This window comes from Mangifera indica, chromosome 2, assembly GCF_011075055.1.
Source record: "Mangifera indica cultivar Alphonso chromosome 2, CATAS_Mindica_2.1, whole genome shotgun sequence".
Classification (NCBI taxonomy): domain Eukaryota; kingdom Viridiplantae; phylum Streptophyta; class Magnoliopsida; order Sapindales; family Anacardiaceae; genus Mangifera; species Mangifera indica.
In genome coordinates, this window is record NC_058138.1 from 18040052 (window position 1) to 18061527 (window position 21476).

The 21476-nt window shown below is 33.8% G+C and overlaps 3 protein-coding genes across 4 annotated transcripts; 2 read left to right on the top strand and 1 right to left on the bottom strand.

The window, feature by feature from the left end:
• Nucleotides 1-6477: 6477 nt before the first annotated feature.
• Nucleotides 6478-9983, top strand: LOC123208885 (probable receptor-like protein kinase At5g59700). The gene is made up of 2 exons (XM_044626503.1): nt 6478-6848; nt 6962-9983. Exon 2 carries the CDS (start codon nt 7032-7034, stop codon nt 9525-9527), a length of 2496 nt encoding a protein of 831 aa, XP_044482438.1. The 5' UTR covers nt 6478-6848; nt 6962-7031; the 3' UTR covers nt 9528-9983.
• Nucleotides 9984-13091: 3108 nt separating this feature from the next.
• LOC123209257 (calcium-transporting ATPase 1, endoplasmic reticulum-type-like) lies at nt 13092-18950 on the top strand. Of its 2 annotated transcripts, XM_044627161.1 has the most exons (10): nt 13120-13251; nt 13352-13435; nt 13561-15049; nt 15200-15272; nt 15361-15482; nt 16088-16366; nt 16483-16860; nt 17292-17401; nt 17867-18095; nt 18192-18950. In XM_044627161.1, the coding sequence occupies exons 3-10, from the start codon at nt 13637-13639 to the stop codon at nt 18774-18776; spliced, it is 3189 nt and encodes a 1062-aa protein (XP_044483096.1). In that variant the 5' UTR covers nt 13120-13251; nt 13352-13435; nt 13561-13636; the 3' UTR covers nt 18777-18950. The 2 variants fall into 2 exon arrangements, with proteins under 2 accessions (XP_044483095.1, XP_044483096.1); XM_044627160.1 differs by lacking the exon at nt 13352-13435 and having other exon boundaries at nt 13092-13251.
• Nucleotides 18951-19087: 137 nt separating this feature from the next.
• LOC123209258 (histone H4) lies at nt 19088-19595 on the bottom strand. Its single transcript, XM_044627162.1, has one exon. The coding sequence runs from the start codon at nt 19590-19592 to the stop codon at nt 19281-19283; it is 312 nt and encodes a 103-aa protein (XP_044483097.1). The 5' UTR covers nt 19593-19595; the 3' UTR covers nt 19088-19280.
• Nucleotides 19596-21476: the final 1881 nt, after the last annotated feature.

Sequence of the window (21476 nt, forward strand, 5' to 3'; positions counted from 1 at the left end):
ATCTATTATATATTATTTGATTTTTAATTGTTCATAAAGAAAACATATAACATACAAGTTTTGTTGTTTAATCACATGTCTTCTTTGTTAAAGATTTTTTTTCTATACTGTAGAGATTTTTTTCTCACTAGAAAACTGAGAAAAAAAAAAGATGATATTCTCTCTTTCTATATGAGTTACATTAATTATGATATTTTAGAAAAATGTAATATTATTACAGTATTTTTGTTTAAGTTTTTAAAATGAGTGGTATATATGTACACACGGTAAAAAAAATGATAAAATTTTAAATTTTCCTATATATATATTACATATATTATTAAATAATATAATAACTTTAAATTAAAAATAAAATAATATTTAATTATATAATAATATTATATATTTATTTAAAAATAAATATATATAATATTATTACAAATAAATAATAAAATAATGATTATATTTTATAATCTAACTATAAAATATAAAATATATGTATATTCATAAGTACTTTAATTATAAATCATAAATAAAAGAATTAAATTATTATATTATAAATTAATATAATTTGTTTGTAATATTCAATAGATAGATTGTAACAAGTATCTCGGGCAACACGATAAATGCATAACGTAAGAAAGAACATAGCAGCCAATGCTCCACATTTTGCGCATCCTAAAGTGTTCAAAATTTGATTATCCAGATGGGTTTGTCAAATTTTTAAACTAAGTTAAATTTTCAGTTTAAAAAAATTATAAATAAAAATCAAATTAATTTAAAGGTTAATTGATTTATTGAAAATATTAATTAATTGAATTACATTTTTTATTAATTGATTTTAAACCGAATTTCAAATAATTATATGATTTCTTTTTCAATTTTTTTTAAAAATATATTCAATATTAGATTAATTTCTTCTTCAACTTTTTTAAAGCCGATTTGATGTGATTAATCGGTTTTGAAAATTAAAAAACTAGTAACTAAATAGAAAAACTAGTTTTTTATATTCTTGAACCAATATTTAAACTAATTTTTCAAATAAATTATTTTTCAATTTGATTTTTTATTCAAAAATCAATTCGATCAATTATTGAATAATTTTAAATACTCTTGATTATAATTATCAGTATTCTATAATATACAATATATATCTAATTATACGATCTAATACAAATAAAAAATAGTATGTATCATAAGATATATTATATTTAATACGATATAGTGAACAATTGTACAATATGATACATATTATTGATACGAATCAATACACCTTTTAGAAAAAATGATGATGTAATAGAAATATATATGAGAAATTTTAAATTTTTTTAAGTGTTTGTAATATTTTTTAAAATGATAATGTATTTATTTTTATTATTTATTTTAAAAAAATTGTATAATGTAATATAATATAATATTTGATATATAATATATAAAATTAAAATTTTAATATATAATATAAGACATAATTTGGAAAAGAGAACGATAGGCCTTCCTTGCTCCCAAGAGCTCTGATGCATGCAACTTTTACAATCATACCATATGATTTCGGGCCCTTTAACGGGGCCTCCCTAATCAACTTGGCCCGAAGCACCACAATATATAACCCAACCATATAACCCAGGCTTTTAGAATTATCCAAAAATAAAATTATGTATATTTAAAATTAGTATTAAATAAGGTATTAGTGAGATATTTTATCATGTAATTAAATGATTTTGAACTAAAAATAAAATAATACTCAATTATATAATAACACATTATGATTGGTATCCGATTTGATAATATTTTTAAATATATATAATATCGTCTATTACCAAAGGAGGATAACTGAATTTTTTAAAAGTTATCTCATCTTTCTTAGGATAATACTTATTTGATCTCAACTATCGTATGCTAACAATATAGAGTTGAATATCTGTTTTTTCTATATTTGTGTTATATAGGTCTTTTTTTATTTTCTTTCTCCTCGGCTCCTCCCATCTCCTTCGAGCGATTCAAATTTCCTATTGCATTATATAATAAATAAGATAATGATCATGACACATTATGGTAGAAAGTTATTATTTTTTTACCATAAACGCGATATGCACGCTTGCAATTAATTACTTTATACAAGAGACATCTATTTACATGTTTAGTCATCGGTTGCTATTACTTTAATTAATCACATATTTAAATGTCATTTTGTCGATTTAGTCAAGAAGAAGTTTTGTTGTAGAGCAACAGTTAATTTCCATTTTAATCATTCATGATATTTTACAATATAGAGATATTTGATATTTGATGAATTTAAGGTTATATCTGAATTAAGTTGAATTTGAGTTTGTCAAGGTCTCCCTAAAGTTATTAAGTTCAGTTCGTTTGATGCAAACAAACTTGAATTCAGCTACAGTGTTGAGCCAAGTCAAGCATTGAGTTTGGTTTGATATTATAATCGAGTAAAAATTAATTAAAATAATGTTTTATTAATATATATTAATCAAAATGATATTATTTTAATAGAATTAATTAGAGTTTTATGTACTTTTAAGTCTAGCAAGTCAAACGCTTTTCAAATTCGAATTAAAAAATATTAACTCTTATGTTTGACCTTAAACTTGTTTCAAAATTGTTTAAATAAAATATTTTCAAACTCAAACAAACTCCTCAAGAATCTAACCCTGGAATTGTGATTTCCCCTCATAACTGGTTCAGCGTTTTTGGTTGGTAGCGTTCGCTCTTAGTCCTCGACACGGCTATAATATTGTATTGTAGTGACGGTTTTGTTAAATGAAATTAGAGTAAGTTTCCAATTGCCAACTTGGGAAATGGCTTAATTTTGATTTAATCACATCACTCAGACACCAGCTGGCCCAACTTCCACTCAACACGTTTCTCTTCCATTTTCGTCATCGTTACTTTCTTTTTTTCTCCATTGAAAGAGATAGATTTTTGCCTATTATTTAAAAGCCAAAGCGATACAAACACGATTGCCCGGAAAGTTTATCGAAGTTGGTTTATGGTGTCACCATTAGTCTTGCTTTTGCTGCCACTTGTGAAGATTGGTTATAATCAATTCCCAATTACGTATTACTTTCTTGGATCTTTCTTCATGTTCATGTGAAAGTGTCAAAATTGCACAGCTTGCGTTAATATGGTATATTATAATATAATTAGATTATTAAAAATTAAAAATAAAATTATATTTAATTATATAATAATATATCATTATTTATAAATAAAATTATATATATAATATTACTAATTTTCAATATTTAAATGAATTCCTGCAAACCCATTTGATCTTATTGGGGCAGCAATGTTACCCATCCAAAGTTTCATGAATTTACCGTTTTCACCCTTGAGCTTTTAAAATGACATTTTAGCACCTGTCATCTAATTTTCTCAGTATTACAAATTACAAAAGGGCATTATGATCAATAAGTGATACACCTTCTCCCCTTCCTCTTCAACAAGTTGGGCTGGATATGATCTGAGTTAGTTTGGTCTCAAAAGTTGGCTTGACATGATTTAACTTAGCTTAGATTTGTTTGATTAAAATTTAAACAAAAAGATTTGGTTCGTTTTTTAAATTGAATCAAACTCAAACTAAAAGATGTTCAATTTAATTTGACTTGAATTAGTAGTTGAAATTTGTAGCTCAATTCAATTTGAATTTATAATTCAAGTTGGCGGTTCCAATTTGTGGCTTAGTTTGATTCGAATAAAAAACTGTAAATATTATTTGAGTAAAATGACATTATTTTGTCAATGAACTATGAACTCGAATCACAAATCCAAATAATCAATTCAAACCATTAATTTAAGTCGAACCGAACTACAAATTTGAATCATTAATTTGAGTTATAAAATTGAGTCAAATTTGAATCGAACCGAATTAAACAATTTTTCATTCAAGCTAAACTTGAACCAATGAGTGTTCGAACTCGGTTCAATCTATATCCACCCGTATCAACAATACATTTCACCTTTATCACCACCACCATCTCCACTTGTAGTCGATCCAAGTGCATTATCACCATAAACATCCAATCTACCATCAAGTTCATGGCCTCTACCACAGCCAATATCTAATTCATCAAGAAGTTCTTTTCCACCACTAGCAACATCTACTCCAACAAAATCCCCTCCACCATCACCACCAATGACTAATCCACCAAGAAGTCATTTTCCCCCTACCACATTCACCTCTAGAAATGACTTGAAAACCTTTCAGTAGTGTTAATGTAATCCACAAAAGGCTTCTCAACAATCAAAAAGGTTGGATTTGGTCAATACCATTGCTAGTAGGTTAGAAAATACTAAATTCATTCTTTCAACCTCATTAGAGGTTGAATTTGACCTTACAGATTGGTGATTTGTTGGAGTTGCCACAACAACAACCAACTTTTTATCCTTTTACATTCATCTCATTGGCTTCCTCTCTTTTTCACCACCACTGTTAAGGTCATTGCCCTTAAGGGATTATCTCCACTTCCTTTTTCACATTCTTCATTGCTAGTAGGCTAGAAAATACTAAATTCATTCTCTCAACCTCATTAGAGGTTGAATTTGACCTTACATATTGGTGATTTGTTGTAGCTACCACAACAACAACCAACTTTTTATCCCTTTATATTCATCTCATTTGCTTCCTCTCTTTTTCACCACCACTGTTCAGGTCATTGCCCTTAAGGGATTATCCCCAGTTTCTTTTTCACATTCTTCATTAATTTTGAAGTGCCTTTTTTGGCTCAATAATGGATAACATCATACAAAAATTTTCATTCAACCAAATGGTTGGATGTAGATTTATAACATTTATTTTTGACTTATATAAATAATAAAATTATATGTATCTAATTTAAATATATAAATAAATATATATTTAATGTATATTATTATGTAGTTTGACAATTTTAAATTAAATATTAAATAATATCTAATTACACAAAAATATATATCTCTGTGTATTTATTTATATATTTAAAATAGGTATATATAATATTACTTGATACAAAATGTTGTTTGAAAACAAATTTTTTGGAGTGACAATGGTGGATTTTGCGGTGAAGAAGACAAAAACGTTGGTTTTTTTGTGTGTAGGCAAGGGGGTTTGCTGAATTGATTTTTGATCACTCCATTGTAGGCGACAAGAGTGTTGGGTTTTGTTAACTTTATGGGGGTGGCGAAGGTGGGTTTTGTGCCAGAGAAGACGAAAACTAAAGTTTTGCGATGTATAACTGACACTTAACTTCACATTAAATTCATATTTGGTTTTTTAATTAAATAATTTTAAATTAAAAATAAAATAATATTTAATTATATAATAATAAACATAAATATATATTTATTTTAAATATACATAATTTTACTCTTAATATTTCAGGATGGGAGGCGTTGAAATTCAATGAATTCCTTCAATTAAAGGCCCTTGTGTTAAGCCTTGATTTATGCCCCGTTAAATGTGGAACAACAACAAAATTCTCATTCACACGGAGACAGACACCCAAAAAGATTTACTTGTAAAATCAAATAAATATGACTGATATGGTCAAAAGCAGTTTTTGTTTTTAGTATTTTATGATGCTTTAGGCATTGAAATTTGACATCCCTAACGTTTTTTTGCACTTACATGAGACCACTTTTATACGTAAATTAATTATCACGTTTTATTTCACAAAAAACCCTTATTTCAAAATCATTCTTCCCCCACCAATAATTTTCTTTCTGCCTTTCTTTGACTCCATGCAATTAAATTCTCCATTAAAACACCTAAACAAATAAAGCAACATTTTCATTTAGGCCAAAAGACTTATTCCCACCCAAGGTAATTTTATTCTCTAACTTTCAAAAACTTAGATATATACCTATGAACTAATTTTTGTTAAAATTTTTAATTAGAATTAAGAGTAAAACCGTTATTTAATAATAATATTTAAAAAAATAAAAATTTATATTATTTTACCCTCTTAATTTAAAAAACTAACAATTTCTCCTCTAAATTAATTTTAAAAAGTGACATTTTTTCCCTACATAGGGTTTTAAATTTCATCGGTGATTTTTCGATAAACGACAATTGATATCTCTCATTCCCGATGATGTCTCTCTTTTGACCAATGATGTTTAGATTAGATAAAATCTAGAAAAAAAAGCTTCATATGGACAATAACTTTTTTTCTGGATTTCGTTAAATCTAGACATTATCAGATGGAGGGAGAGACATCATAGGAAAGGAGAGATATCGACTGTCATTTGTCAAAAAAATCATCAACAAAATTTAAAACCTTAGATAAAGAGTAAAATATTACTCTTTAAAACTTAATTTTAAAAAATTATTATAAAATTTTTAAATATATAGAGAAAAATATAATATTTTTTTAATAAATAATAATTTTACTCTCAACTTAAGTGAAAATTTTTAACAATAATTAATTTATAAATAAAGTATTTAAATTTAAAAAATTAAATATAAAACTTTGAAATTTCATTCCAGCTCGGTATTTTGGCCTTTCATTCATTCACTTGTCTTTTTACTTTCATTCCAACACATGTTCATCAAAAATTTGGTTTTCCAACACAAGTTCGGCCTTTTAGCTGGTTTTCTTATTTTCAAGCTTGTACCACTTGCTTTGGACTCTGTTCTTTGTTCATCTCCTTGATTATTTTTAGCATTAGTATAAAATAAAAATCTTGGTATCTGTCCATATCTGGGGTTGTCACGAAGGTCAAACCAGCTTGCACTTGGCTAGATTTGTTTCCCATATTTCCTGTTATTTAATTTATGTTCTCAGATACTCGAAAAGGATTCTCAGAGTTTGCTGTTTACTTATGAATTGGCAAATCTTAGCCCACTTTCTCTCTGTTGAAGCTTAATGGTTTTCAAGGTGACTTCTTTTCTCTTCTTTATTCGTATCTCTTACATGGATCTTGATTCCAGTTGTGTTTCAAATTGCTAGCAATAAGTTCTTCTGTTTATTTTTTTTTTATTGAATCCTAGGTTTCATTTCACTGAAGCTCAAAGAGGACCAAGCTGGGTTTTGCTTAATCAATTTCAAGACTTTGTTACGATGGGTTGGAGAGGGTTTCATTTGTTATTCTGGGTTGTGTCAATCTTGTCTTTAGCATGCTTTTGTTCTTGTCAATCTCAAGGAGACAATTACCTTATAGATTGTGGATCACTCACCAATACTACAGTGGATGGTCGTGTCTTTATGGCTGATAAATTGGCTTCAAACTTACTTTCTTCACCACAAGATGTTGCTGTCAATACTTCAAGACCTGTAACCTCCTCCAATGATTCGTCGCTGTATCAAACGGCTAGAATTTTTACTGGATCCTCGAAATACACCTTTCCTATTAGCCAAACCGGTAGGCACTGGATTCGGCTTTACTTCAACCCATTTGATTCGGGGAATTTCAATCTGAGCAGAGCAAATTTTTCAGTTTCCACCCAAAAGTATGGCCTCCTTAGCAATTTCATTGTGAATTCTAAAGTTGTTAAAGAGTTTTCTGTGAATGTAACCGCAGATAACCTTGTCATCACTTTCATTCCTTCAAACAATTCATTTGCATTCCTAAATGCCATTGAAGTTGTTTCAGTTCCTGACTCGCTCATTACAGATGATGCCAGCCTCATTAACCCACAAGAGAAATTCCATGGTCTGATGTGGCAGGCATTGGAGACGGTGTATAGAGTAAACATGGGTGGACCTACTGTAACCCCTATGAATGATACCCTTGGGCGAACTTGGGTTCCCGATCAAAGTTTCCTAGAGCAACCGAATTTGGCCATAAATATATCAAAGATTTCTGCTGTCAAGTATGTTCCCGGCGGGGCTACTCGGCAAATTGCTCCAGATTCTGTCTATGGTACTGCCACCAGGATGAACTCCGATGGTAACCCAGACAGCAATTTCAATGTGACCTGGGACTTTGATGTGGACCCAGGATTTCAGTACCTTGTTCGGTTTCACTTTTGTGATATTGTGAGTAGTGGTCTTAACGAGCTGTACTTCAATGTTTTTGTTGATTCCTGGATGGCTGTTAAGGATCTTGATCTGAGTACTTATTTAACTAATACTTTGGCCGCTGCTTACTATATGGATTATGTTACAATGAAAACTGTTAGCAGTAAGCTTCGTATAAGTATTGGTCCTTCTAATCTGCATAACGGTTACCCCAACGCGATTCTAAATGGGCTGGAGATCATGAAGATGAACAATTCACTCAGCAGCCTCAGTGGGCTGACCCCTGACATCACCAGTTCAAGTTCAAAGAAAAATGTTGGCATGATAGTGGGAGTGATTGTTGGGGTGTTTATTTTGGTGGTGTTGGTTGGAGTTCTCTTTATGTGGTGCCGGAAAAAAAGAGGAATGGGATACCAGGGACACTCAAAGACATGGATTCCTTTATCTATTAGCGGAGGACATTCTCACACCATGGGAAGTAAATACTCTAATGGAACAACTGCTAGTGTTAATTCTAACTTGGGGTATCGATTTCCTTTTGTGGCAGTTCAAGAAGCCACTAACAACTTTGATGAAAGTTGGGTTATTGGGATTGGTGGTTTCGGAAAGGTATACAAGGGAGTCCTAAATGATGGTACAAAAGTGGCTGTTAAGAGAGGAAATCCCCGGTCCCAACAGGGACTTGCAGAGTTCCAAACTGAGATTGAGATGCTTTCTCAGTTCCGGCACCGCCATCTGGTTTCACTGATTGGTTACTGTGATGAAAAGAATGAGATGATCTTGATTTATGAATATATGGAAAATGGGACCCTCAAGAGTCATCTCTATGGTTCAGGTCTTCCCAGCTTGAGTTGGAAGCAGAGACTTGAAATATGCATTGGAGCTGCTAGAGGACTTCATTACCTTCACACTGGCTACGCAAAAGCAGTTATTCATCGTGATGTAAAGTCTGCAAATATCTTGCTTGATGAGAACCTCATGGCAAAAGTTGCTGATTTTGGTCTTTCCAAGACAGGACCTGAAATTGATCAAACCCATGTGAGTACTGCAGTGAAAGGAAGTTTTGGGTACCTCGATCCAGAATATTTCAGAAGGCAACAACTGACAGAGAAGTCTGATGTTTATTCATTTGGGGTGGTCTTGCTTGAAGTCCTTTGTGCAAGACCTGTTATAGATCCAACCCTTCCAAGGGAAATGGTGAATTTAGCTGAATGGGCTATGAAATGGCAGAAGAAGGGGCAGCTGGAGCAAATCATAGATTCCACTCTTGCAGGAAAAATTAGACCAGATTCCCTTAGGAAGTTTGGAGAAACTGCTGAGAAATGCTTGGCTGACGTTGGTGTTGACAGACCCTCGATGGGAGATGTCTTGTGGAATCTGGAATATGCTCTTCAACTGCAGGAGGCAGTCATTCAAGGTGATCCTGAAGAAAACAGTACTAATTTGATCGGCGAGCTCTCTCCTCAAATTAACAATTTCAGCCAGGTTGATGCTAGTGTTTCTGCTGCTCATTCTGATGTGTCAATTGCAGATGATCTCTCAGGAATTTCAATGAGTAGGGTGTTTTCACAGCTTGTTAAGTCTGAGGGCAGGTGATCTGTTGGTGATTGTATTCTCCATGGATTTAGCTCCTCTCACAGTTACACATCTTTGCTTTGCCCTCTGATCAACCTATATTTTTCACATCATAATAGATTCTTGTATTTTCTTTATTTTGTTTCATAGAGTGGGACTTTAGATTGGCTTCAATACCTTTGTTTTTTTGTTTCAACGATGGGAGCATATGATAATGTGGCTTGTTGATTGGTCACTGGACCAATGAAAGGAGGTTATGGCCCTTGCTTTTTATCATTCTTAAGATAGGTGTATAAATCAAACAGGAAAGATTGGGAAGTTGTGCGAGTTCTCATTTACAGCATGTTCAGTGGTTCTATCGAGCTTTTACAAATTGTATAAGGATTTTGTGTCTTAGATTATGTCAGTTAGCTTGTTTAAATTTCTATTAATTTATGCTTCATATCGACTATGAATAAAGTGCACTTTTTCTCCTAATGCAGTTGTTTGTGTGCTTGCCTAGCTTCTCAAATTTGCTTTTTTTTTGGTATGTCACAGTCTACAGAGCAAAAAGATTGAAATGGCACTAGTAAATTGATTCAAGAACATGTGCTTGGTAACTCCTTCACAGTTTCATGAAGTATAAGTGATCATCATGTGGTATTTCTTATTTCAATTCTAGCAAACAGAGTGCAGTGCCACTTGGTCAAAAGGTTCAATTCGGGTTATTTTGTTGGTCGGTTAGAAGTTTTCCCTCTTCTCGGGAGAATTCTTGCTTTTTGTCTTGCAAATATGAATTTGTTTCAAAGTTGAGGTGTAGTTAGCTTTTTCTTCATTTTACTTTGTCATTGTTTTTTGTGGTTTGAATTCTGTGTTGAAGCAGATTTGACAATGTTTGCAGGAGTGAATCAATTAGCAATTCTGCTAAATTTCTCTGTTCTAATGGGGTTCTTTGTGTTTGGATTGCACCTAGAGATAGTCAGTTGGAACACTCTTAAGATTCAACTATGAATATGATTTTCAGGCCTCCGCATAATAAGCATGAGTAAAGAAGATATTGTATCGAAGTCACACCCATCACAACAGGTATGAAGAATCCTGAAATTTCCTTATGATTTATGATTTCTGCAAACTTCAAACAGGCAGGCATCTATTTGAAGCCAGGGGCTGCTGCTTTCTGATAGTAGAAACATTTTAAAAGAAGATCAAAAAACCTATGACTGATCAGCAACATCAAGCTTCGCCACGAAGAATAACAATCAACGAAATGTAGACAACAAACCTGCACATGATACCTCTTTAGCTCGCTTAACCACCACGCATTTCCTTTTAACAACGGATTTATTTTAGTATTTTCTCCCCTTTCTTGATCTCCTGACCAACCTTCTGTTATTCTTCACCCTCTCTTTGACTCCTCCAAAGCACTTTTGGGTGATCTTTTCAGGCACACTTAGTTCTTCCTCCCTTGTAAACGTGTAGCTACTTCGATACATTTGCCTGCAAGACATACTGTCCACAACTCTAGCATGCGCTTGGCCTCCCTGGCAAGCTTAATTAGAGCTCACCGACCTCACAAAAGCCGCATCAGTCTCCGGCCATTGGTTGAGGTTGACATAGGTTGGCTGGAGAGGGGCCATGGTGTCGTTTCAATTATTGGGGCGATGTCAATGGAAGAAACCGTATGAAATGAATTGCGTTGAAACAATAAGAAATAACAACTTTTCTGTTGGTCCATGCATGAATTAAATTAGAGTAATATTTAGTTTCAACTGATTGTTAAGGTGCTACGAATCCTTCAATGCAGCTCCTTCACGTTTCAGGAAGGCCAAAGGACTATTTCCCACCTAAAGTAGGCGGTTTTCTCGAGTTTCTCTCCATTAACTTTGAAAATCTCATTTATCCACTTTTGGGTTATTAAAATTAACAGAACCTTAACCCCTAAAAATTTTATCTCAATTTCTCTCTAAAATTTTAAAAACTAATAATTTTTCTCCAACCCAAGTTTTAAAAAATAGCATTTTTCCCCTTAGGGTTTTCAATTTTTCAGAGTTAGTTTTTCGACGTTGTTTCTTCTTCTCCTGTGACCTCAAGACGACGCCTTTTTCTCTTCGACGTAGCCTCCTTCCGACGGTTGTCCTGGGCACCATTGTCGACGAAGACAACTAGTCTTCGTTGAGACAAAGACGAAGACGGTCTTTGTCTCTGGATGAAGACGCATCTTCGTCGACGACGATGCCTAAGACAATCGTTGGAAGGAGGCTACGCCGGAGAGGAAGAAGAGTCACCTGGAGGTCGCTAGAGAGGAAGAAACAATGCCAAAAAACTAACTCTGAAAAATTGAAAACTCTAGGGGAAAAAATGCTATTTTTTAAAACTTAGATTGGGAAAAATTGTTAGTTTTTAGGGTTTATGGGGAAAAATGAAATTAAATTTAAGTTTATTTTTAATAATATAGATAAAATGATAATTTTATCTTTGAAACTGTTAATTTTAACCGGTTATAAATGGGTAAATAAGATTTTTAAAGTTAACAGAGAAAAACTTGAGACAACCACATACCTTGGTGGGAAATAGTCGTTTGGCCTTTCAGGAAATCCACCCAAAACGTGGCTTTTTCTACTTCACAGGCAAGACGTCCCTTTTGTTTATCAATTGGGCCGCCTTTAGCAAATTGCACAGCCCACCAACCCAGCGCTTCTCCAGTTTGGTGCAGCCTTGTAACCGGCACGTGTCTTCCAAACCTAATCTCTTAATTCGATTAAATAATAAATTGGAATCCGATTATTTCCACATTGTGGATTGAATTTTGTTACACAACAGCGTTTCTCCTTGCAAGGTAGACGATGACCGTCCCCTGATGTGACGTGAAAATGAAATCGAAATTAAAAAAATTCCTGGGCTCTCTCCAATCAGTTGTGACTTCTCATTTCCTTCCAATGATCCAAAAGAATCGTCAAAATAAAACCAAACCACTGATAGTGACAACCACAATTTAGCTTTAGGTTGAGTCATGCGTCAAAACTCCCACGCCACTAACGGTAGAAAAATCATATATTTATGAATGGAGTTATTTAATACGTTTTCCTTTGGATTGCTTTAGGGGTATAAGCAAAAAGTTACATTTACTTTCTTTTGTATTAAAATTCTTAATTTATGTTCTTGTTAAAACAACCCAGATGACCGGGATGGAGATGGAGTTAATCAACAAAATGACCAAATTTTTATGGAAATTTTTTTTCTTTTTACCGACTCGGTCATCGGCCATGTGAATAGAAGGAGCTTAAAGAGGAAATTGTGCAAGTACAATCACCTGTTCCAAATGATTCCATTTCAAAAAGCTTTTATAGTTCCAAAAACTGGGTATTGGTGTTGGCCATTAATTATATTTCTTAATTCAAAGGCAGGGAAAAGAAAAGAAAAGGAATTTAGGAGAAAAAAAATTATTAATCAATTAATAATATCATCAAACAAGGTTTCATAATTAGACAACTACTGCTGCACCTACAGACGTCATTTAATAAAGCAGTCCACTGGGTAGATGCCACGAACGAATGTTTGGTAATTATAAGTGCATTACTTGACGTGGCTTTATGCAATTGGGTAATCCCATGTGGTTTCTGGATTCTTCTATGACCATTATCACACATATAACAAACTCTTTGCTTAAAGCTTTTGAATCGCTCGCCCTTTTTTATTCGCTAGATCCCGATTTGCTTCTTTTCACATAGAAGTACAAGAGCACACAGCCCGTTCCCCTATTTCTCTGGTAAGATCTTAAGACTCAACACTTCAATTTTCATTTAATTGCTTTTTTTTTTTTTGTAGTAATTAGTTTATTGGAACCTTTATTAACTGTTGTTTTTTAGTTTGGTAGCGGAGAACGTTTGGCCTAGGGAAAGATATGGGAGTTTTCTGATCTAGTATAGTCATTCAAGTTCATGACAGAAATTGTAATAAGGAATAGCTGTTACTTGTAATTTTTATCAAGGGTTATTGTTCTGTCACTGTTTTCATGTTAATGCTTGTAAGTTTGTGTGATCAGATCGTGATTTTTGTTTGGTGTTAATAATTTCAGGTTAAAGTGTAGAAAGTGTTTGGTTGTGGTTAAATTTATTACAGAACTGGATTTCTGGCGCTGCTATTGGTAGTCGATGGGGAAAGGGAGCCAAGATTATGGTGAAAGGGAAAATACTGATAAAAATTTGTCAATTAAAGATGATTTTCCAGCTTGGAGTAGGGATGTTAAAGAATGTGAAGAACATTATGGAGTGAGTCACAAATTTGGGCTGACAATTGACCAAGTTGAGAAGCAGCGACTGAAATTTGGGTATAATGAATTAGAGAAACATGAGGGTACATCGATTTTTCAGTTGATTTTAGAACAATTTAATGATACTTTAGTTAGGATTTTATTAGTTGCTGCTATTGTATCATTTGTGTTAGCTTGGTATGATGGAGATGAAGGAGGTGAGATGGTTATTACAGCATTTGTAGAGCCTTTGGTAATCTTTTTGATATTGATTGTGAATGCAATTGTGGGTATTTGGCAAGAGAGTAATGCTGAGAAAGCATTAGACGCATTGAAAGAAATTCAATCAGAGCATGCAACTGTGATTCGTGAAGGGAAGCGAATTTCAAATTTGCCTGCTAAAGAACTTGTTCCTGGGGATATTGTGGAGTTAAGGGTTGGTGATAAGGTCCCAGCAGATATGCGGGTTTTAAGTTTGAAAAGCTCTACTTTCAGGGTTGAGCAGGGATCATTGACTGGAGAGAGTGAAGCTGTTAGCAAGACTGTTAAGGTTGTGCCAGAGAATTCTGATATTCAAGGGAAGAAGTGTATGGTTTTCGCTGGAACAACTGTGGTGAATGGGATTTGTATTTGCTTGGTTACACAGACGGGTATGAGCACGGAAATAGGGCAGGTGCATTCACAAATTCATGAAGCTGCACAGAGTGAGGAAGATACCCCATTGAAGAAGAAGTTGAATGAGTTTGGAGAGAATCTGACAATGATAATTGGATTTATCTGTGCCTTGGTTTGGCTTATGAATTTGAACTATTTTCTTAATTGGGAGTATGTTGATGGTTGGCCTAGAAATTTTAAGTTCTCACTTGAAAAGTGCACATATTATTTTGAGATTGCTGTGGCACTGGCAGTAGCTGCCATTCCAGAAGGTCTTCCAGCGGTTATCACAACGTGTTTGGCACTGGGCACTCGAAAGATGGCCCAAAAGAATGCCCTTGTCAGGAAGTTGCCTAGTGTTGAGACTCTTGGTTGTACTACTGTGATCTGTTCTGATAAAACAGGCACCTTAACTACCAATCAGATGTCTGTGACAGAGCTTGTTGCTATGGGTTCTAAGGCTGGCACTCTCCGATCTTTTGAGGTGGAAGGTACTACCTACAATCCTTTTGATGGAAAAATAAGCAACTGGCCTGTAGGACGAATGGATGCTAATCTTCAAATGATTGCAAAGATTGCTGCCATTTGCAATGATAGTGGCATTGAGCAATGTGGCAGTCATTACGTTGCTAGTGGAATGCCCACTGAGGCAGCTTTAAAGGTGAAATTTACAAATTTTCTGGTAGCGCATTCTTTTGTTATTTTAGTTGGCACGTAAGCTGTTGAATATACCCCAAACTTACATGAAGCAGGGGTGTAACCAGAATGCAATTTAATATTCTAACACTGTTTACTCTGCCTAAACTTAAAGGTACTGGTTGAGAAAATGGGATTCCCTGGGGGATTTAATGATGGTTCATCTTCAAGTCCCAAGGATGTGCTTCGTATGTTATCTCATTTCAGTACTATTCTTTTTATGGTGTTTTTATATGCTTTAAAATTGTTTTTATTTTGCTTTCCTTGCCCCTTTAGGTTGTTGTCAACTGTGGAATAAGCTAGAGCAGCGGATTGCAACTCTCGAGTTTGATCATGATCGGAAATCCATGGGGGTCATTGTGAATTCCAGCTCAGGGAAAAAGTCATTGCTAGTGAAGGTTCCTTCGGTCTTCTTGCTTCTTATCAGTTCAGCTATGCAGGCTCACTGTTAGCTGCCTTCTCATGCAATATGAATTCAATCCTCTTTTCCTAGTTAAATTTTCATATGAGAATATGTGTACAATCAAATCTGATTGTCAAATTATTCAAACTTTCACTGCACTTGGTCCATGTTTTATCTTTTAAAAAACATGATTGCTATGGCCCCTTGTTTTGACCTTTGTATTTATGTCCATATTTCATTTGAAGAAAGATAATAGTAAATTTTCTTTTTGAAGTCAATTGCAAAGGGATGTAGCCTGTAGATATCTAGATAAATCTGCAAGTGTTGGTAACCATTTGGCGATTCTGACCCCATTGTGCACTTGATTGTTTCTTGTCTATAATTTCCCAAAAAAATTGGTCCTCTTTTACTAAATCATTATTCTCACAGTTTTTTTATGTTATATAATTTGGTGTTATGCTGATTTTATAGTTTTCTAATTATTGATCATTTACCTTTTACTATTGTAAGACTCCCTTGTTGGCATTAATAATCCTAGTGGTTGTTTTACCCTTTTTCCTTATTCATTTCTCTATAATGATTACTGCTCAAATCTTGCAGGGTGCTGTTGAAAATTTATTGGAGAGGAGCTCATTCATTCAATTACTTGATGGTTCTGTTGTTGAATTGGATGAATATTCAAAGGATCATATTTTACTAAGTCTTCGTGAAATGTCAACAAGTGCATTACGCTGTCTGGGTTTTGCATACAAAGATGACCTCTCTGAGTTTGCAACGTATAATGGTGAAGATCACCCAGCTCATCAGATTTTACTTGATCCTGCCAATTATTATTCAATTGAAAGTAGACTCATTTTTGTTGGCTTGGTTGGGCTAAAGGTAAGTTTTTCTCTATTTATTCCCCCTTTATTTTCCTTTTGTTAACTTTTTTTCACTTCTTCTATCCTTTTGTAGAAATGGTTGAATAATATCATTACTTAATTTCAATTATGAAGGATCCTCCTCGGCCAGAGGTTCGTCAAGCAATTAAGGACTGTAGAACTGCTGGAATTCGTGTTATGGTTATTACTGGGGACAACAAAAACACAGCTGAAGCAATTTGTCGTGACATTGGTGTATTTGGACCTTGCGAAGATATTAGTTCAAGAAGTCTAATTGGAAAAGATTTTATGACTCTTCCCAATCAGAAAAATCATCTACAGCAAAGTGGAGGGCTCCTGTTCTCCAGGGCGGAACCAAGGCATAAACAAGAAATAGTAAGATTACTTAAAGAGGATGGTGAAGTTGTTGCAATGACCGGAGATGGAGTGAATGATGCACCTGCATTGAAGTTGGCTGATATAGGTGTAGCAATGGGCATTACTGGGACAGAGGTAATTTACTTCATTTCTACTGGTTTTTATAAAAAGTTAAAAAATAACTCATGGATATTCCTGGTGGATTTCAGTGTTAAATGAACGCATGTGTGTGTAAGTTTTGTTCTGTCATGTTGTTTTTCTTCCGTACCCTCAAACATTATTAGTCATGTCGTTAAAGTTGATGTCCTTGCTGAGCAGCTTTTTTTAATGCATATTTGAATGCTTTTGTTGAGATTAGTGTGAACATTCAATCTGAAACAAATGCATGCATCATTGTATCTAACAACAAATTTATTCTTCCTTTCCAGCATATCTGTATTTCATGGTAGTTAGCTTGATCGCTACCTAAGCCTGCTTGTTTTATTTTCACTTCATTTTCTTGTAAATCACTAATCTAATCCTTCTTTCGATTGTACTATTTTAGTAACATTACCATGCTTTTTCAGGTTGCCAAGGAAGCCTCTGATATGGTGTTAGCAGATGATAATTTTAGCACTATAGTTGCTGCTGTTGGTGAAGGCAGATCTATCTACAACAACATGAAGGCCTTTATCAGGTCAGCTTTACTCCATTTAGTGATGTTCTCTGTTAGTGGATAATGATATTTGATGGGAACTGTTTAACAAGGTCCATGTTCTACTTTTTATGTCATGTGTTGAGCATGCATTCTCCTGTATGCAAATGCAAGCAACCAACTGATGGCTTTGTAGTTAAATGCTATTATGTGTAAAACAAAAGGGTCTAAGACTAATCTTCAATCTTAATGTTGGAACATAAGCTGTAATGAATCATCTGTCTTGTTTTAAATTTTTGTATATGTTGAAAATTCTGGGATTTTGTCTGTATGAGCAACTTGTGTCTCACAAATCACTTCTATCTCTCGCCAACTGCATCTTTAGAGCTGATAGAATTTTTTCAATTTTATTTTCTTCTCCGTTGTCAAGTTTGAATTGCATATTCGCTCATTTAAACCAGTGATAACTTCTTCTTTATACCTGCATCCTCCCAAACTCTACTGCAGGTACATGATATCATCAAATATTGGTGAGGTTGCGTCTATATTTTTGACAGCTGCTTTGGGCATTCCAGAAGGCATGATCCCTGTCCAGCTTCTTTGGGTAAATCTTGTTACTGATGGCCCTCCTGCAACAGCCTTAGGATTTAACCCTCCAGATAAGGATATTATGAAGAAACCCCCCAGAAGAAGTGATGACTCGTTGATCACTCCTTGGATTTTATTCCGATATCTGGTATATTAACAAACTTCTACCTCCTAACAGAAACACAGCATTAGTTTACATACATTGATTATTATCATAGCTAACTGCAATCTAATCTTGGTGCAGGTGATCGGTCTCTATGTTGGGTTAGCAACCGTTGGGGTATTCATTATATGGTATACACATGACTCGTTCGTGGGCATTGACCTGAGTGGAGATGGCCATAGTCTTGTGACATACTCCCAGCTGGCTAACTGGGGTCAGTGCCATTCTTGGCAGAATTTTTCAGTGTCACCCTTCACAGCTGGCAGTCGAACTTTCACATTTGATGGAAATCCGTGTGAGTATTTCCATTCTGGGAAAATCAAAGCCAGCACTCTCTCCCTTTCTGTGTTGGTTGCAATAGAGATGTTCAATTCCCTCAATGCTCTGTCTGAGGACTCGAGCTTGTTGACAATGCCTCCATGGGTCAACCCGTGGCTCCTTTTGGCTATGTCTACTTCATTTGGCCTACACTTTTTGATCCTTTATGTGCCATTCCTTGCTCAAGTATTTGGCATTGTTCCTCTCAGTCTGAATGAATGGCTCTTGGTCGTGGCTGTTACATTCCCAGTGATTCTAATCGATGAGGTTCTCAAGTTCATTGGAAGGTGTACTACCGGGCTAAGATATTCCCACGCTAGTAACTTATCAAAGCACAAGGAGGAATGAGTGTCCAATAAAGGATCATAGTCTGAGTCTCAGAGATTGAAAATGCACTACCTTGGACCCAGAGGGTTTGAATAGATTAATTGAGTGGAATTTGCAAAAGCACAAGTTATATTATAATTTCTCTTAATTCAAAGTTTCCAACTCTGCAAATCCTTATCAAATCTGTTCATTTTGCATGCGATTCTGTAGTCTTGAGTTGCTTACATAATAGTTGCAGTAGATTGCTGAACCATATTTACTGATTTTCCCCGGTAATTAAACAAAATTGTTGCTTAAAAATTAAAGCCCCATCCATCCAAACAATCTAAAAATTTTAACTGAAATACATCATTGATTCATGATTGCCACACCAATTCCACAGGAAGTGTATAAAAACCATTTAACTTGCAAATCAGAGAATGAACTACAGAAATATAACCCTAACCCTAACCCTAAACCTAAAAACACAGTCATAAACTTCTTGACAGCAAGACTTGTCTCTCTACATAAAACGATTAGAACAACTTAACCCCCGAATCCATAGAGAGTCCTGCCCTGCCTCTTCAGCGCATACACCACATCCATGGCAGTTACCGTTTTCCTCCTGGCGTGCTCTGTGTATGTAACGGCATCACGGATCACATTTTCCAAGAATATCTTCAGAACGCCACGTGTCTCCTCATAGATCAGCCCACTGATGCGCTTCACTCCACCCCTACGAGCCAAACGCCGAATTGCAGGCTTCGTAATACCTTGAATATTATCTCGGAGAACCTTACGGTGTCGCTTCGCTCCTCCCTTGCCCAAACCCTTGCCTCCTTTTCCACGGCCCGACATTTTCTGTAAACCCACAAATCACAAGTAAGGTAAAAATATTCATGTCTGAAAAAACTAATTAGAATAAGAGAGGAAAAATTTTACCTGACTATGAGAGTTGTTAAGGAGACAAGAAGATTTAAAGAGCGTTGTGACTGACTTGCTTCGTGGGCGAAAGAATATAGTGAGGAATATTTATAGAAACGTGCGATGTCGGGCTTATGGGTTTCGATCCGCGGTGGTGTTGTAAGAGCGGTTGTGAACCGTGGATAAGTTTAAAATGAAGGGATTAGATTTTCGGTCAGGAATTACGCGGATCGGTGACGTGAGCTTTGTGAATTTTGCCTTTTTTTTTTTTAAAAAAAGAGGGAGGTGCGAATGCGGAGGCGGGACTAATTGGCGGCTGTTGATTTGATGATTTAAAGTGTGTGGAGGTGAACCTAAAGAAATCCCTTAAAATTTTTATTTGATAGAAGAATTTGTAATATTTCATATCCTAAATAACAATATTATAAAACATAAGTGATGTAAAATGACAAAATGAATGACAAATAATAAAGGAAAATTTAAATTTTTATCCTCATTTGAGCTCACGTATACATTTATACTATACTTTTTATACTCTAAACATTTTTATCATTTTATAGGATAGGATGTCTAAATTGCCCTTATCTTCAACTTTGAGAAATCAAAACTAAGTTTTTAGTATTACTTACTTTTAATGCACTATAGAGAGATAAAATATATAAATATTTAGTATCAATATTTGAAACAAAATTTATATTTATATGTACTTGGTTTTGAATATACAAAGAATACATCAATATATATATATATATATATATATATATATATATATATATATATATATATATATATATATATATCTGAAGAATCAAAACAAAAATGAATTGCAGAATCTTGTAGGGAAAAATTTACAGAAGCATGAGGGAATAATTTTTATTGCAAGTATGAGAGAATAATTTTTATTGCAGAAGCATGAAAGAATAATTTTGTGGGAAATAAATTGACTTACAAGAAATTATTAGTGCAATAATTTTAAAAATGAAAAAATTGTCAAAAAACTAATTTTGGCTGGAAAGATTTGGAAGGGGGGGTTGGCGGTAAAAATAAGGGGTTGGGGAAAATTTAAGGGGTCCAACCCTTGACATTAACGCCAACCCTTTATTTATATTGTAAGGGTTGGCGTCTTTTTATTTTTTCAATTGAAGGGTTGGCGTCCGCCAACCCTTGCCAACCCTTTTTAATTTTTTTTTCCAGTTAAATAAAAAAAAAACTGAAGTTTTTTTTCATCTGAAGCAAAATTATACAATTGAAGTTTTTTTTTTCAGTTAAACGTGAATATACCATACTTATTTCATTTTCAATTATTTATAAAGAAAACTTAACATAGGCGGTTAGGTCAACACTCATCTAAACGTGGATGATTTTGTTATAAAGTTTTTACAACAAATGTTAATTCTCTTAATAAATTTAACATTTTTCGTTTCTTCCTCCCTTATATCTAAGTTGAATATTTTATAATGAATTTTTTATGAGTTTTATTGTTCAATCACATGTCTTCTTTCATTAATATTTTATTTTATCTTTTTCATGCTGCAGGGATTCCTTCCTCAGTTGAGAGAGAAAGTAGCAAAAAAAGAGAGAATCTCTATATGAAAGATTAAAAGTGGTATTTTGGAAAAATAGATTACTGTTGTGGTATATTTGTTTAAGCTTTAGAATGAATGGTATATATGTATACACGGTAAAAAAAAAGGCTAAAAATTTTAATTTTCCAATAATAAATAAATAAAAGTAAAACAAAATTGTTTAATAATCCTCTTAATATTTATTTTTTTCCTTTCATGTTTTACAGGTAAATGTATCTTTTTACAACAAAAA

What these genes read in the sequence shown, in the direction of transcription:
- LOC123208885 (XM_044626503.1), top strand. Translation starts at nt 7,032, where the DNA reads ATGGGTTGGAGAGGGTTTCATTTGTTATTCTGGGTTGTGTCAATCTTG.
- LOC123209257 (XM_044627160.1), top strand. Translation starts at nt 13,637, where the DNA reads ATGGGGAAAGGGAGCCAAGATTATGGTGAAAGGGAAAATACTGATAAA. An exon ending in CCACTGAGGCAGCTTTAAAG is followed by an intron (nt 15,050 to 15,199) that starts GTGAAATTTACA and finishes CTAAACTTAAAG; the next exon opens with GTACTGGTTGAGAAAATGGG. An exon ending in GGATTTTATTCCGATATCTG is followed by an intron (nt 18,096 to 18,191) that starts GTATATTAACAA and finishes ATCTTGGTGCAG; the next exon opens with GTGATCGGTCTCTATGTTGG.
- LOC123209258 (XM_044627162.1), bottom strand. Translation starts at nt 19,592, where the DNA reads ATGTCGGGCCGTGGAAAAGGAGGCAAGGGTTTGGGCAAGGGAGGAGCG.